Genomic DNA, 17,268 nt, shown 5'->3' with positions numbered 1-17,268 from the left:
TCATTCGAGGGACACTTTTAATAACAAGCGCCTACTCAAGTAGGATCACAGATTAAGAGAGTGTTTGTCTATGATTGTGACGTCATCTTGACAGAGTCTCAAGTCAAATTTGTTGATTGGACGGGTGTCTCAAGGCGTATGGTCCGTATATACACATTTGGTAACCGAAAGTTACCAGAGCGGTTACTCTGGTGACAGATATTGAACCGAATTGTCAGGAATTCGGCATTTACGGACCGCCCACTTACTAACCAGAAGAAATAAAAGTGTATATACGGACCACAGCCAAGATGCTACTTAAGATATAGTCACATGTTGAGATCTGACTATTAATACGGGCCTTAGAGTCACAAAAATGCTTCTGAAACTATTACAGAGGACTTCAATACATTCAACTTAAACATAGTGGGCCGTTCAAAATAATTTTATTCTTTAACTTTTGCTACAATAAAAATACAATCACTGCTTACACTCTATTCACATAAACCGCTAAAAAACATTTATAAATTTGAATGATCACTTCTCATCAACTTTGTACTACTCGAAAACATGGCCGCCATCGTCAGTTTTCTCAAGCTCTTCGACATGTCCTTCACTCTCTCCTTGAAGAAGATACGCCTCAAACATTTGGCTTTCAAGAAAAAATCGGCTACAGCTAAATTATCGTGCTCTAGGGCTACCCGATCAGGTGATCTACCTGACATATCCAGCTGTTCGAGATCTGCTCCGGATTTCACTAAATACTCGGCTAGTGGTAGAAATCCATTGATACCAGCCAAGTGGAGACAATTTCTGTTGGATTTAGGTTCTAGGATGTCCACGTCTACACCAGACTCCACCAGAACCTTGACCAATTCCAGTTTTTCGTAGTTTGTACAATCAAGAACCGTCTCTGCAAAAGAATCTATCAAAAAGACATAATATTGATTCTTAGTACTCAGAACACCTTTCTCTCTCGGAATCCGAAAATTGACGAAGCCGGAGTAGGAAATTTATTTGAGCAATAAGAAAATAGTTATTTTCCTAACAATTGCGGAATGTAGTACTTTACCGTACGAAACTGCCGTTGCTCGAACAATGCGAAGCAGAGAGGGCAATATTTCTGAAATACTGCCTATGCAGGTAAAATAAAGAAATTCTAAACATCACATAGCTCTCAATCAATTCCATTAAAATCTAAAAAATATGGAACCTTTTTCAAATCCATCATCATCTACAGAGGCCGTAGACAAAATACGCTACACATTCAGGTACCATCTGCCGGCCTGGTCCCATAAACAATAAACAAATTGATGGAGCGTAAATACCGAAGAGAATAAGTTGTTTATACTTGACTAATTTTTGTTTATTTTATTCAGATACCCAACAGGCAAAAATGGTCCGGCCGGGCGGTGGCCGTTTGCGGGTTACTTTAACGGGCCATAATCGGGCACCTGCAACGGGCCAGCGTATATGTGTCGCACCGGCCGTTGGTCGGCCCGATGTCTTCTACGGTCCGGCAAGCTTCGATGTACCGATGAATTGCCGGTAATCGGCCGATTAGCTTTAGTAGCGTTGTGCCGTCGATGGCATGATGCCAAAATAAAATTTCTATTCTTGTTATAGCCATTTGAAGAAAAAATAGTATTCAGAAAATAAAAATATTTATTCAGACCCAACTTAAAAAAAAATCTACATATAAAAAATCTACATATAAAAAAAACTATATACATATAAAAATTTACTCTATATACAAATTTCATAACTGGAATATACCAGATTTATCTACATATATGTACAAAATAAATTATTACAATATTATTGTTTTTTCCGGTTGGCTCTTCCGCCCTCTCGGTCCGGCGCATTTCGAAGCCAATTCTTGATATGCAATTCTGCTTCCTTGCTAGAACATTCCTTCAGTAGAGGGTTTTTCCTAACGGTAGCTGAAAAAACAAATGAATTATCATATGAAACAATAAGCAGTAAAGGCGATGAAACTGTTTAAATGACTCAATATAAATGAGTGTTCAATGCACGCATAAGGTTTGTTCGTAGAGTGGTTCACAACGGTTGTGAACTGCACAGAGCAAGCGCAAATGGATTTTCGTCACCCTAAAATGGAATTGCGCTTGCTACGAACAAGCCTATAATGAACCATTTCTGAGATGAATAGAATTTTTAATGTAATAAATTTATGAGGCGAACTGAATAGAACTGGCATTATTCTTATTTGAATTTTGAGAATAGGAATTTTCAATTATGTCATTATCACGAATTAAACTGAACATTGATTATTTATGAACAGTAAATACAGAGTAAGAGTGACAACTGACCTGAAGCTGAGTTGATATACATTTGCTTACCTAATATGAGTTTAGAAATATTTTCCAATTTTGAAAAATTGTATTTTTCGAATCTCCCCGTCCAATTTATTCTAAGGGCCAGGGTGTTTGATATCATCTTTCCCAATATCCTCCTGACATTTTCCCCTACATTGCTTCCTCCAAGGACTTGAAATTGTGAGATCCAAACAAATTGTGTGCATGTAGTCAATTGGGAATTGTGTAACTAAACCAATATTTAAGGAAGACAGTGGTGTTGGACCTTTATGATGTTCTCCATATGACTGGTTTTTGAATTCTTCATCAGTCCTGTCCCTTCCAAGTGTGGGAAAAGTCATTCTTTTTTGAATATGGACCCCAACCGTACAGCACTTATCACATCCATGATACCCATTGTAAGATAATGTGTTTTTGATGAAGCTTCTAGCTGGTGTGTCGCAAACAAAACTATGAATTCGTATATTTACAATCTTGTTATTCTCATAATGTATTCCTTCTTCCATCAATATTCTGATTTCTTCGACAAATTCTTTCAAATATTCTTCCAAAGGAGGTTTTGACGAGCCACAATATATTGCAACAACAAATGGACCCACCCTTTTGAATTCTTCAACTATACAAAGAATGGGCCAGAAAAAAGTGCTGCTGCTTTTGAATAATGGTAAACCATCAATGTTGAATTTTAAATTCAAGTTGTGTCCTTCATACTTATTAGAAATTATGAATTTATCTAATTTTTCACGAAGACCAAAATAGTGGAATTCTCCTGAGCCCATTTTCTCCACCTCAATACTTCTTGTTGTTCTGAGTATTGTCCTCATGTCTAATGGCAAATTCGAAATATCCGGACCTTTTGAAAACCACTGCAGTAATTCATTCATTGCCGTCCTAGGGATATTATATTTTAAATAGAATTGTTTCAAAAACTCTGAAGCATTTTCTGTTTTACACTCTTTATCAGGAGTTTCATCTTCACTATCTTCATAATCAGTCGTTAATTCAACTGATTCAATATCTGATGAGTAGTGAGGAGAATTTTGTATACAAGAAAAGTCGTTCAATTCATTCCTATCTTCTTCACTTAACGGCACCAAGGTACCAATATTGTCTGTCTGGCTATCAGAAACAGCAGCTGAAGTAGAAGGAAGCTGTTTAATATCCAATTCTGTCTGGCCATCAGAAACTGTAGCTGAAGTAGAAGGAAGCTGTGCAATATCCAATTCTGTCTGGCTATCAGAAACTGTAGCTGAGGTAGAAGGAAGCTGTGCAATATCCAATTCAGCTAATCTGAGTTGATGTAGCACCCTTTTCTTAATGTTTCTCTGGATTTGTCGTTTAGAAGACATTTTTCATCTAATAAACAAAAACTGATATGGAAAGCAATAATGAAAACAATGTATTGTAACTTACCTCATTGCAATATTTCAATGAATGGATTAATTCTAAATTAAACGCTTCTCAACTACTCGAACAATAACCGTAAATTCAAACACACTCCACAAATAACAAATAAAAACTTTCGCTTGTGATTATAACCAAAGAGGATTTTTAAAAATGGTTTGGTTAGATAGGTGTTCGATGTCATAGATTCTAAGGTAGGGTTTTCTTTTTCTTTTTTAATTTTTTTCGAATGTTATATAATTCACTTATTATTATGACAACCATTACTTAGTTATCTAAGTTATTAGTTTTTCAGAGCTCCTGCATAAATATAATATATAGAAAAATATATAATATATTATAATTTTGATTATGAATTACGGCATGGATATTTTTGACCGCCACAATGAAATTATTGCCGAAAGCTTGAATGAATTAACAATAAAAGTGTCAATTTTTCTCAATCTGACTGTTTCCCGATAATTATATGAGTAATTATTGTACTAAAACTCATTAATAATGCTTTCCAGAAACAATAAAACAAATAGATAGTTACATATGGACTAATTTCATCAATATAAGTTTGATTATAAATCGTTATATCGGGTTTTGCTTATTATCTCTTAATTTTTTTCAAATTAATTTGTTTATCAACATTTATTTTTGTTTATTCGACTCAACTGCATGACTGTTAAGGTGATCATAAATATATTATTTGATATTTCAAAAAGCAGAAAAAACTCTAGGCGTATAACGGCCAATTGATGTTACCCTGAAGTGGGCCGATGTCGAATGACGATCATGAACCGATGATCGTACGAAGAACAGAAGAAGAACAACGGCCGATTGGTAGTATTCCAGAAGCCGCCCGATTATTGGATACAGATGCGGGCAAGTCGAACGGCCGTCAGTAGTAAACCGTCACAGACATACTGCCGACCGTTCCGACTATTCGCCGGCGGTCGGCCGTTCGAGGTGTGCCTACTGGGTAACAATAAAAATTAGATTCGCCTTTTATTCGATGTTTATTTCGGGAATATCCGATAGTTTCAGCAAAGAGCTCGGCAAAGAGTATGCACTCTGATACTTTTTGGCTTCAGTTTCAGTTTCACATAACAAATTACAAGAGGAAGGAATTTTTGTCGTATTTCGAAATTTTCTCACACGTGCGTTCTGAATACATGATACCTACCCATAAATTTGCGACCATTTCTCGAAAACTATTCAAAGAAAATAAAGCTACCAAAACTTACATCATATTGTTAGCTCAATACTTCGCAGGTTAGGCAGACAGCAATCTGCCTACTCTACGATGCCTCGATTCGCTTTCTATCGCTTTTTTTCCTAACCATCATGCAGTTTTGCTCATCTGTGTTGTTATTTGTAAATAGGACGTTATTTTCTTTTTTTTTTGGCGCGTAAAGGGTAAGTGGTTTTATCGAGTTATTTCTCTAAACCTACATGTGAGGAAATGCAGCTTGCTGGAAGCAATAAGAATATCCCTTAACGGGAATCTCCTACCCGGCAAAACCTCTTGGCAAAACCATCAGATGTTATGCCAATCATCTTTCATTTCGAATCGCCCATTGTTGACCCTCCTAGTGCAATAAGTTTCGTAAATCTTCTGGACAAGAAGTCATCCACGTGGTTTACTGATGGATCAAAATCAGAAATCGGCACCGGCATTGACGTGAGTCTACCTCATATGGACCTAAACTGAGGATCTCTAACGCCCTGGGAAGTGAAGCCTCTATTTTACAGACCGAGACACTGGCTGTTTACGTATGCGCTTAGGAGTGTCTTAAAATGAACCTCAAAGGAGTACATATACATATATCACCACGGACAGCCTGGCCACGCTAAGGTCCTTGGAATAACACTGCCAGGGATCTCTGCTGACATGTGAGTGCCGTAATACCATAAAGGAACTGGCTAGAGGCAAGAAAGTGACTCTACTATGGGTACCGGCATTGTGGTATTGACGGAAATGAAAAAGCCGATGAACTTGCAGAAAGAGCATCAAGGTTAACACCTGCTGGACCTGAGCCTTCCTCTGGCTTGGGCAATACCAATATAAGACTGCGGTCTAACCAATGGGAGTTGAACAACAGAATAACCCTCTGGAGAAATACTCCTGGACTTACTCAGTCAAAGAAATTCGTGATGATTTCACCCACCTGCACCAGAAAACGGCTGAAGCTGTCACGATCTGAGCTTCGGGTGATGGTGGGACTGCTGACAGAGGGCACTGTCGATGTCGGTACAAATATTATTTGTACCTCATGGGAGAGTCAGCAGATGAAATTTGCAGGTTCTATGGATCAGAAGCGGAAACAGCTGAACAGATGGTATGCAAGTGTCCAGAGCTGGCTGGCCTAAGAACCATTCATATAGGGAAACCGGTCCTGGATACTCACGAGGTACCGGCCAAGGCCCCTAAAGATGTTGTCGGTTTTATCAACAACATTGACGACCTCCTTGGGTTCCTATGAATGCGTAGGGTTGAAAACAAAATATCTGCATAGTCGCAGTTCACGCATTTCAAATAATGATAATAATATTTCTCTACGTAAGCAAAATGGCCAGAAATCAGTTTGAGGAATTTGTTGATTCTTGTGAAACACGAATCCGGACGATTGGTGCAAAAAATATTAAAAATAAATCTACGATTAAATGTTCACGGATCGCCACTGCACGCAATACACAAAAGATTGAACCTACCTACCCAAAAATGGATTCAGAGTGTTGGTCTTCTGCAAAGGATTCGCCCCACTGGATAAAAGTACCTTAACCATCGTGATCGTAGGCTTGCCCGAAAGAGCCTCTTGAATGGGAGTATTTCCAAAAGCGTCCTCTATATTTACATCTGCATGATGGTCTATCAGCATCTTGGTGATTGTCTCGTTCCCAAGGTGTACGCTAAAACATATTGGCGTCCTACCCTTGATGTCGGGAATGTTGGGGTCCGCTCCACGATCCAGCAAGAATTCTGCTGCTTCATCGCGGGCACTCATGATGGCTACGGAAAGGGGCGTCAGTCCTAATTGATTCTGTGCGTTGATGTTGATGTTTTTCAGGGTCAAGAGGAAGGAAAGCATTTCCAAGTCGCCCCTATCGCTGACCATGTGCAAAACAGTATCGCCGCTTTCGTCAGAATAATTCACGTCAACGTTGTGGTCGAGACAGATTTCCAAAAGATCGAAGTTAGCGGTGAAGACGGCATCCAGCAAGGTCTTACCTCTTTCTTTGGAACCTGCAAGCGAAATATATTTGGGATAACTAACGGCTTATTAAAGTTACGAAAAAGAGTCTTAAGCTTCAGCTTGTATTCTTGTATGGGAAATGAGATCGTAGAAGTATTCACTTCGAATAAGGCAACATACTCACAAAAACATTCACGTAGGATTGAACTCGTCTTGTAGCTTATAGCAGTCGTTTGGGATATGCATGATGTGTCTGAATCTACATCTCCTATCCGACAGGTGCAAGGCACCAATTTGAAAGATTCTTCATCCAACGATGTATCTGTCGCTTTATCCAGCATTAAGGGTTTGTTGGGCATGAAATTCCGAGGCGCTTCCTCTCCGACCCATGGTACCATGTTGTCCGGTCTGTCTTCCCTCATTTTGTATTTTCCAATAACTCCAAAATTACCGCATTGACAACATTGACAAAAGTGAAAATGCAAAAGTACAAATTTTCGTTTCGTGTGGACATATAAAGAAAGAAGAAAGTAATTTTTCTTCTTAAATTTTGTAGTTCAATGTGCATCTGCTGGAAGTAGAGCCAATGTCCTAAGGAAATTTGACACTTTGACAATTTTTCTAACCAAAAAATAGGAATATTTTTGTTATGAGAAACTTTTGATGAATTATTTGAGGAATTTAATGAATTTTTCAACATCTGATAATATTTTTAGAAAAATTAAACCTAAATGGCGTCAACAAATAACTCTGGTTTAGACAAACAGCAGTTCACTCTCGAAATAGATTATGAAGAAATTCAATTTCTCAATGATCAGGTGAAAAGGTTTTCATTTTATACTAATGATGGTAAAATCACATTTTCCATGCAATGTTTTGTGAGAAAATTATTGTAGGCTGTTGGAGAAGGTACCTTTGGTGTCGTTTTTCGTGCACTTTGGAAAAATAAGTTAGTCGCTGTAAAGAAGATCACAAGAGACAGTGAAAAAGAAGCTTTTGAAGTTGAAGTTCAACAGTTATCCAGAGTGAATCATCCCAATATTGTTACACTTTTTGGAGCTTGTACAAAGGGTCCAAATATGTGCTTGGTCATGGAATATGCAGATGGTGGATCTTTGTTCAATATTTTACACCATTCACCTTACATCAGATACTTTCTAAATCATGCAATGTCATGGCTTTATCAGTGTGCCCTAGTAAGTTTTTTTTTTACTCTAAAAATATTGTATCACACATTTACATCATCTAATTGTTTTAGGGTGTTCAATACCTACATAATATGAAACCTAAGCCTTTGATTCATCGGGACTTGAAACCACCAAACTTACTGCTTATCGACAAAGGCAAACATTTGAAAATTTGTGATTTTGGTACAGCTGCCGATCAGAGAACATATATGACGAACAATAAGGGTTCTGCTGCATGGATGGCTCCTGAAGTAAGAAAAAATTACCGTTGCCTTCAATAAGAAAATTATAACCTGATGTCTTAAAGCCATTAATTACCACAGGCTGAGGCTATAATATTATTTTGAAAAATAATTATTCAGATTCATTCAGATTATTTGTATTTCCACTGGATATGAGAATAATTATAATTAAGGATGCTAAATTTTTCATCTATCCTTGTGATCTAGGTATATTTTATGAAATGTAACGTTTTGATAAGTCCTACCCCTGATAGAAATCAAATTATATCGATATTCCTCATTTGACTTATGGGGATGATATCTATGCCATCTTGAATGTTTGATATAGGTAATTTTTGGTGGAAGATTTATTTTGGAGACACCATATTTATTTTAGATGTAATTTATCACATAATTCAATTTCAGGTTTTCGCAACCTCCAGTTATAAAGAAACATGCGACGTATTCAGCTGGAGCATAATACTTTGGGAGGTGCTCTCTAGATGTAGGCCATACGATTCGCCAGGTATAACCTCCATTCAAATTTTGTGGAATGTTCATCTGGGAAAGCGTCCTCCACGTATCAGAGATTGCCCTCCATGTATAGAAAATTTAATGGTTAGATGTTGGGATCAGAAACCTGACAAACGCCCAAGTATGAATGAGGTCAGTTTCAATGCTTGATATTCTTGAATTTTATAATTTTATTCATTTGATTTGGAGGTGAAATAGAAATTTTCAACATGAAATTGATGCAAAAAGATTCCATAAAAGTCTTCACAAAATTCATGGATCAGTGTTTTGTGACAAAGAGTGAGTCAATGATTGTTTTTCTTGCAGATAGTTGAAATTATGTATGATATATGTAGTATTCTACCTGTAGTTGAAGATGTTGTTGAGGTGGACGATGTAGATAGTTCATATGGTCCTGAGGATGACTCCTACAGGGTGGATGATGAAGAAGAAATAACCTGCACTGAGTATGATTCATTTCCTCAAGATCTCCACGTGCCTAGGGTACATACCTTACCACAGCCAACTTTAAACTCAATGGTTCCACTCAGTGTCAGTGTAGATCCAGTAAGTTTATATTTATGTCTAAATTTGTTAATTTTATCTACTTCTTTAATTTGAAATTGGGAAATTATAGATTGCATCACAATAGGTCCTTTCGTTTGCATAAAAGTGTAGCACTTTTCTACACTCAATTTGATTTATACCAGTGTAGAGGAAGTGTAGTTTATCTACACATAGTCAAAAGGAGATGTAGATAATAATAATAATAATAATAATAATAATAATAATTTTATTAGTTGATCAACTATTTACAACCTGTAAAGTAAGTGATAGAAAAACTCAAAAATGTCCCTTAACGTGAGAAATCAACAATCTCTTGAATTCTCTATAATTGGTACATCTCTTCATCTCGCTAGGTAAACCATTATAAAATTTTAATCCTCCAATCAAAGTAGATCCTGATGTAGAGCTCGTGCGGAATGTTTCCACATAAAAGTTGTTCCTATTTCTTGTATGGTGTGTATGAATCTCGGATGTGTATCTGATGTGCTCACAAAGATAGTCTGGCAGCATTTTATGTTCAACCCTATATATGAAATCCAGTGTTTTGAATATAATCCTCTGTCTCACAGTCATCAAGTTCAGTGCATCTAACATGACTCTAATTGGCGTTCTTCTATTACAGCTCAAAACTATTCTCATGCCTCTGTTCATCACTTTTTGAATTTTTTCAATACTGTTCGACTTTAGATTGAACAATAAGGATGTACAAAAATCCAAATGGGGCAACACCATCGACTTGAATAGTAGCACTTTCGTTTTAAAGTCTATCTTATTACTGATTCTACTGATAAAGTGTATCTTCTGTGCCATCTTTGCTGTTATAAGTTCTGAGTGTTCTTTCAACGTCAAGTTACCATCCAATCTAACACCCAAATATTTAATGGACTCTACTTCACTCAAATTCCTTCCATTTATTGAAATCATTATGTTGCTCTTATTAATTTGTTTCATTCTACATTCATTCCCGAACAGCATATAATGCGATTTTTCGAAGTTTACCACCATCTGATTATCCCCCATCCATTCATTCAATGTTTCGAGATCTTCATTCATCAGTGCGACCAACATATCAATATCATCTCCAATTATATAAATCATTGTATCATCGGCGAACATTCTCAGTGTACAATATTTCCTGTATTTTACGATATCATTTATGTACACAATAAACAGTAAATTACCCAACGTTGTCCCCTGTGGAACACCGTCATCACTTTCAATACTGGATGATAACTCCCCACCAAAATTTACCCTCTGTTTTCTCCCCCTCAAATATGATGTAAACCAATCCAGAACAGCTCCATCAATTCCCATTTTTTTCAGTTTCTTTATTAGTAAATCCCTATTTATCGTTTCAAATGCTCTTTTAAAGTCAACGAAAACCGCCAGAACTATCTTATTTTTGTCTATATTTCTTACCCATTCGTTATGTATGTACACTACAGAGGTTTCACACGAATGATTCGCACGGAAACCTGATTGGCCATCGAAAACTACATTATTCTCAACCAGGAACTTCAATAATTGATCCCTTACAACCATTTCGAGTACTTTCTCATATATAGGTACTGTATGAACACCCCTGAACTCCTCGCATAAGAAGGTATTATTCACTTTTTGGATCGGTATTATCACCGATTCCTTCCAGCTTTCAGGAAAAACACCACAATCCAATGATGTGTTCACAATGTCAAGCATCCTGTTACCCATCACCTCGAATATATCCAGAAAAATCTTTGTGTCAATGCCGTCTGGTCCGCATTTGTTTTTTAATTTCTTAATAAAGTTTTTAAGTTCTTTCATATTGATCTTTGTAAACTTTGAGAACTCAGAGTATCTACTTATTTTCGATAAATAGAAATCGTGGTCATGTGCCCTAATTGTCGACGCAATAATGTCGTGTATACTCTCCGCAAAAAATGTATTGAAATTGTTCGCTATCTCATTATTATCAGTAACTAATTTTCCATTGAATTTAACATTTTTTACTACTGATCCCTGTTTATTTCCTAATAAATTCTTCAACTTTTTCCATACATCACTACTGGAACAATTTTTCACCATGTCATAATAATAATTTTTTTCACTCTTTCGTAGTTTGTTTACAACATCGTTTCTGACTCGCCTGTAATCATCCCAGTAGTTATTACTTTTTGTTAATACTGCTTTTTGGTATAGAGTATCCCTCTGTTTCATCAAGTTCTTAATTTCGTCATTCAGCCAAGGAACTACACCTCCTCTGCATTGGTGTGAATTCAATCAGCAAACGAATACTAAAATCGAGTGTAGAAAAGTGCTACACTTTTTATGCAAACGAAAGGACCTTCTCTTTCAAAATAATATGTATATATGTAGATTACTGAAAGTCCAATATTTCCTTGATTTTTCAGAATGCTTGGGAGCTGCCTAATCCAGAAGAAGAACTCCGAAATATGGTTGGCTTGAACCTGGAACCCTGTATAGGTGAGGTTTTCATATAAAATACAAAGAAGCACTTTTCAGCTCAGTGAATCCAGAAAACGTAAATATTTGTTGCCAGTTATCAGCATGATGCTGGAAATCTATTTATTTGAATTACTATTCCGATTTTGAAAAAATTTGGAACCTGCAGTACAAGTAGATCAATTGCAATAAAATTCATAAAAGAGTAAAAAAAAATTATTTCAAAACATTCGAGATGGCGGAGCTACCCTCCCCCAAAGTCGAGTGCGACTCCAAGAGATTTCATGTTCGATTCTGATTTTCCGCAACTTCAGTTAACAGATACCATGAGTTCAGTACACTGAACCAAACAGCACCCCCATTTTGGATTTTTGTCGACTTTCGCGAATTTGACATTTATTCAAATACTGAACTGAGCGTGATTCCGGTTTAATGTCAAGCAGAATACGGTCGTTTGTTTGAAATGTTTACAGAAAACTCAACTGGCAGTAGACCTAATACAGTGCTTTTGAAAAGTAACGAATAAATTCATTATTGCTGAAACTTAGAGGTTTGACCAAAAAACCGTTGACTCATCGATTTTGTTTTAAACTAAGGTACTTTTTGATATACTACTACCCATATTTGTGACGTAATCGTTATTCGTGGTATGACGTCATCGACAATTGTTTTAAATGGCAATAAATTGAAAGAGCGTGTCATTTTACGTCAAAAATTATGGTCCTCTAACATCAGTTGCCTTACCGACCGAGAATGTTTTGTTAAAGAGTTACTCTCTGGTTTTGTTCTACTGTCAGTTAAACACTTGAAATCGAATATTTCATTGAAACAAATTTAGGTTTGATAAGTCATATGTCAAAAAGTGCCTTTGTTCGAAACAAAATCGCCGCGTCATAGGATTTTACCAAAAAACTCTCAGTTTCAGAAATATTGAATATACAGATTGTTCCAAAACTAGTAAATCAAACGTCACACCACACTAGAGTAGACCAAATACTACCGAATGAGACCAACATTAGTTCAGCGGAAATGTACCGTTTCCAAAATAATTAGAAATTTATGAAAATACCTAAAATTGGCGATTTTTGAATCTGTTTTCAATCAGACGGTCATTTTGTGATCCAGGATGACCGTTTTTCGCCCATATTAATTCCAGATTATTGTTTTATCACCCCTAATCAAAATTATTCTAAGTAATTAATCGAAAACCTTAGTTAGTGTGAATTAAAACAATTTTTTTTGTACATGATGTTCATTCATCAGAATAAGAAAAAGTTTATGATTTTCTTAAACTAGAAAGGGTTTATTCTGAGTAATAAAAATTATGTAGAAAAAAATTGTTTCAATTTACATTTACTGAGGTTATCGATTAACTACATAGAATAATTTCAAGTAGGGGTGATAATACAATAATCTAGGATTAATATGAGCTTAAATCGCTATCCTTAATCACAAACTGGACCTGCGATTGAAAAAAAATAGTTCAAAAATCGGCAATTTTAGGTAGTTTCATAAAATTCTGATTATAATGGAAACGGTACATTTTCGCTGAACATGTTGGAGTCATTCGGTAGTACTCTATTGTGGTGTGACGTTTGATTCACTAGTTACTTCTCGAAAGCACTGTATAGTATTAAACTCGCAATATTATGACTTGACTTTCAGATTCATGTAAACGGGTAATATCTCTGCGAAAAAAATCCTCAATTTTTGTTATAAGCACGATAGTTCTATCTCGATTACTCTGATGCATGTGTTTTCCTCTGGGAATGCACGACCAGCCCAGAATCTAACATATGCGTTGTTTGTGACTATGCCCTTCAACTGATTCTTTCCTCATCGAACCTAAATATCATGAGCATAAATGAGCATCACATGAAGGTAAAGGGCACACGTATAAGTATTTATTTATTCGCGTCACGCGATGGAGATGACTCGCTCTCGGTCCATTTAACAATTCGAGACCTTTTGTCGGTTATATGTCATTCCCAGCTGTCTTCATAACAACAAAGTGTCCGCCAGAAAATCTGAACGCCGAGCAAGTAGAATTAAACGTTCGCATTCGCGATCTCTTAGTCACCTTAACCGAGGGGAATAGGGGGATAAAACGGGACAACACTGAGAATAAATCTGGACGTAGTCGCTCAGTCTGTCCGGCAAAATACGCTCATGATAAATCGGGCGCGTACGGCTTTCGTTTTCTTTCGCGCGAAGAGAGTGCTTCCCCGAGAAGATGAGTCAGAACGGAGCGACAAGTAAGTCGCCACAATTTTTTTTTCAAGGGATCGACAAGAATTACACACAATCAAACTTGTAGGAATAGCCCAGAATTACACAGGAACAATTGTTGTTCTGAAAAAATTATCTGCACTTGAAGGAATGTTGTTTTGGTCCCTGAAATATAATGGCACCGGTAGCCGTATTGTTCATTCGAAGAGTAACGTCGTAGATTCTGTTTATTGTAATATTTCCGAATCATTTCGAGTTTTTGCTTTTTAGCAGATCATTATATTGCAGTAAAAGTTTTTCAGTATAGCAATATGTTTCATAGCAGGATGCTTATGCGAGAAGTCGCCAGGAGTAAACTAAGAGGAGAAAAGCCATTTTTCATCTCTAAAAACTAGGGTTCTAACGGTAACATCAAGAAATTCGAAAATTGAACTGATGGTTGAAAGTTAAGGGTATTCAATTAATTTGAAATACACTCCTGGATAAAAAAAAACGGACAAACAAAATATTCACCGAATTCATTTTAAAATAATTTTTTAAGGTGTGCATTGGTTTAGATCATTTTGTTGTCTATTTGTAGCCTATTTAATCTTGTTTATCAACTGATATCGAGTCTGCAGGAATTCCAATGGAATTTGATGGTATACTAGGGCAGAACTGAAAGTTGCAATTTCCTCTAAATTTTGAACACTCTGTGGAGGCAATAAGTGACCCAATGATGGATCGTGAAATGAGTTTTTGAAGCCTGATTTTCCCAACATTTTCTAATTTAATTAACGTCAATAGCTCTGCCCTGAAAGTAAATACGACTTTTCAAACGAAACAATGCAATTGATAACATAAACACATCGAGAATATACAGAAGAAATTATGAAAAATAAACACATTCTTCAAATATTGAGTATTGCTTCCACGTGCTCGTATCAGTGCTTTCATGCGGCGGGGTTAGCTTCCAATACATTTGGCAATTGACTATGGTGGAATGTTTTCCCATTCTTCAAGAAGAGCTGTTCTGAGAGCTGGAATGGTTGCGATTAAGCCTCCCTAACGTGTCCCACACATGCTAGTCCAGTCTAATCGATGGATATTCATCTCATCGAGATAATCTGTTATCACACATGGGCAACTGCTTGCGCAATTTCTTTTGACCACATAATAAAAAAAAAATCACTTGCTGAATGCAATACTAAATTCCAGTGTATCCGTAATTGCTTCGGACAATTTTTATTTTTTCGGCTTGCTGAAACTGTCAGATTATATTTTTTCCGTTATTCGTGAATCATTAGCTTCAAAATAAGAAAAATAGCCACTGCGCTCGAGAATGTACAGTGCATCTCATTTTGGGTGAGACAGCCAGGTTTCTCACTTGTTATTTAATACCCCGGAAAAAAAAATTGAGTACGCCATTGGATTCTAGGCAGAATTCTGTATCAGACGCAGTTTTTAGCTCAGCATTATTTTCAATAACTTCGGAGATAAAGGAAGGATCCAAAAAGTATCAATTTCCAAAATCGCCCTGTATCTCATAAACGGAAACAGTTATGCAAAATCTGGTTAGGCCAACTTGGGTTTCACAAAAAAGTAGGACAGAAACGTGAAAACCGCAAGGCTCTATCTTATAACAAGCGAGAAACCTGGCTGCCTCACCCAAAATGGGTAGCACTGTACACGTGACCTTTTTTTTAATGTTTGGCGCCCTCCTACACATTTTCGTCACGCTTAAATTGTCAGTTGAAGAGAATATATACTTTTCAACATGTAATTAACCACATATATCTTGATCTCGCTCGAGTATTTACAATGATCGTTTTTTTTTTAAATGACAGGCTGTTCTGGACAATTTCCCGTATATACCGGTCCAATTTTTGGTTGAGGTTCTCTACAGGGTCCAAGGTATCTCCTCTTATATTAATATAACAGGCTCGAGTAAATCCGGAATTTACCTCTTGGGCTCACCAACTATAATAAAAGAAATGAAAAACTTCGGATTTTGACGAAACCTTGTTTTTAGAGAGTAATGTAGAAGGATTGTGCTAGGCTAGAGTAAAATACGCTCCTATTCTTCACTCAACTAAATGCCAGTAATATGCGGGTTTTGAGCTACATCCTAACATTACCTAACCTAACCTACAGTACGAATCTGGAAGAACCTTTTAGGGGGACAAGAAATTGACCACGTTGCCTTCATGCACTCTCCCTAAAAATGCCTTGGATACAGAGAGTACGAGAGTGTTGCAACGTCTTGCTTGCTTTCTCGATCTGAATCCCATGACACATGTTGGACAGAAAAGTTCACTTTTGTTTGAACGCACAAGGCCAGATATATAGGAATCTCACTAGGAAATCAAATGACCTATATAAAGTATTAAGACAAAGGGGGAATACACATTATTAACATACACGAGAAAGTCCACTTTTGACTCAGTCTAAATCTTTATGAAGTTCAATTCACATAAATCAATGAGCACTATTTTTTTCAAATTCGATCAATTCAAACGAATAAATAAGGTTTTTCTACAAATGGTTCTACGACACTTCTAAATTCTTCAGAATTCATGTATGAATGTCATGAGTTCAGATAGAAGATGCAACTTCACTCTCATTAAGCTCTCCAGATGTGGACACTGTCATCATTATCCTTATGTGAAAATCATTTCCAGAATTAGTATTGAAGATAGACATGAGGTCCTTTCGTTTGCATAAAAAGTGTAGCACTCTTCTAAACTCGATTTTATTATTCGTTTGCTGATTGAATTCACACCAGTGTAGAGGAGGTGTAGTTTATCTACATCTCCTTTTGACTATGTGTAGATAAACTACAATTCCTCTACATTGGTGTAAATCAAATCGAGTGTAGAAATGTGCTACACTTTTTATGCAAACGAAAGGACCTATGATAAAAGATCGTTTTGTGGTTTTACCCAATAAAAACTCAAATGTAATGGAGCTTTTACCTTCGTTAAAAAGTTGCACGGTTTACTATATCATATCACGATTCTGGCGATCGGGACCTCAAGCCATATGGCAGAATATCCCGATTTATATTGATGCAGAAGTTGTGATTCAAGAGACAGCTCGATTTGTGGGTCGGCATCTGTTTCTGCTGCAACTGCTGATTGTTATACGAGATCTATTCATCTTTTGGAACGATTTTCACGTGGTCGGAACGCTTTATCGATATTCTTGATCTTAAATTTTATGCTAA

The 17,268-nt window shown here is 36.6% G+C and overlaps 2 protein-coding genes across 3 annotated transcripts in view; one reads left to right on the top strand and one right to left on the bottom strand.

The window, feature by feature from the left end:
* Nucleotides 1–409: 409 nt before the first annotated feature.
* On the bottom strand, nt 410–7,383 carry LOC123317910 (serine/threonine-protein phosphatase 6 regulatory ankyrin repeat subunit A-like). Of its 2 annotated transcripts, none has more exons than XM_044904530.1 (3): nt 7,089–7,383; nt 6,427–6,954; nt 410–904 (listed from the first exon to the last, which is right to left on the bottom strand). In XM_044904530.1, exons 1-3 carry the CDS (start codon nt 7,324–7,326, stop codon nt 501–503), a joined length of 1,170 nt encoding a protein of 389 aa, XP_044760465.1. In that variant the 5' UTR covers nt 7,327–7,383; the 3' UTR covers nt 410–500. The 2 variants fall into 2 exon arrangements, with proteins under 2 accessions (XP_044760465.1, XP_044760466.1); XM_044904531.1 differs by having other exon boundaries at nt 410–892.
* A 140-nt stretch (nt 7,384–7,523) lies between these two features.
* The window catches only part of LOC123317335 (mitogen-activated protein kinase kinase kinase 7), a 37,601-nt gene continuing 27,856 nt past the window's right edge, over nt 7,524–17,268 (top strand). Inside the window, exons 1-6 of the mRNA XM_044903810.1 lie at nt 7,524–7,722; nt 7,801–8,100; nt 8,163–8,342; nt 8,739–8,978; nt 9,153–9,392; nt 11,783–11,855. Coding sequence (XP_044759745.1) covers nt 7,636–7,722; nt 7,801–8,100; nt 8,163–8,342; nt 8,739–8,978; nt 9,153–9,392; nt 11,783–11,855 — 1,120 coding nt within the window. The 5' untranslated portion in view covers nt 7,524–7,635. The remainder of the gene's footprint in view (nt 7,723–7,800; nt 8,101–8,162; nt 8,343–8,738; nt 8,979–9,152; nt 9,393–11,782; nt 11,856–17,268) is intronic.

The sequence above is a fragment of the Coccinella septempunctata genome, chromosome 7, assembly GCF_907165205.1.
Source record: "Coccinella septempunctata chromosome 7, icCocSept1.1, whole genome shotgun sequence".
Taxonomy (NCBI): Eukaryota; Metazoa; Arthropoda; class Insecta; order Coleoptera; family Coccinellidae; genus Coccinella; species Coccinella septempunctata.
Note: the sequence above shows the minus strand (reverse complement) of the source record. Positions and strands in the feature narration are given on the sequence as shown.

Excerpts from the sequence above, each read along its gene's own strand:
- LOC123317910 (XM_044904530.1), bottom strand. The coding sequence starts at position 7,326 with ATGAGGGAAGACAGACCGGACAACATGGTACCATGGGTCGGAGAGGAA. Across the intron at positions 6,955-7,088 it reads AATCCTACGTGAATGTTTTT|GTTCCAAAGAAAGAGGTAAG; the intron begins GTGAGTATGTTG and ends TTTCGCTTGCAG. Across the intron at positions 905-6,426 it reads CACTCTGAATCCATTTTTGG|ATTCTTTTGCAGAGACGGTT; the intron begins GTAGGTAGGTTC and ends TCTTTTTGATAG.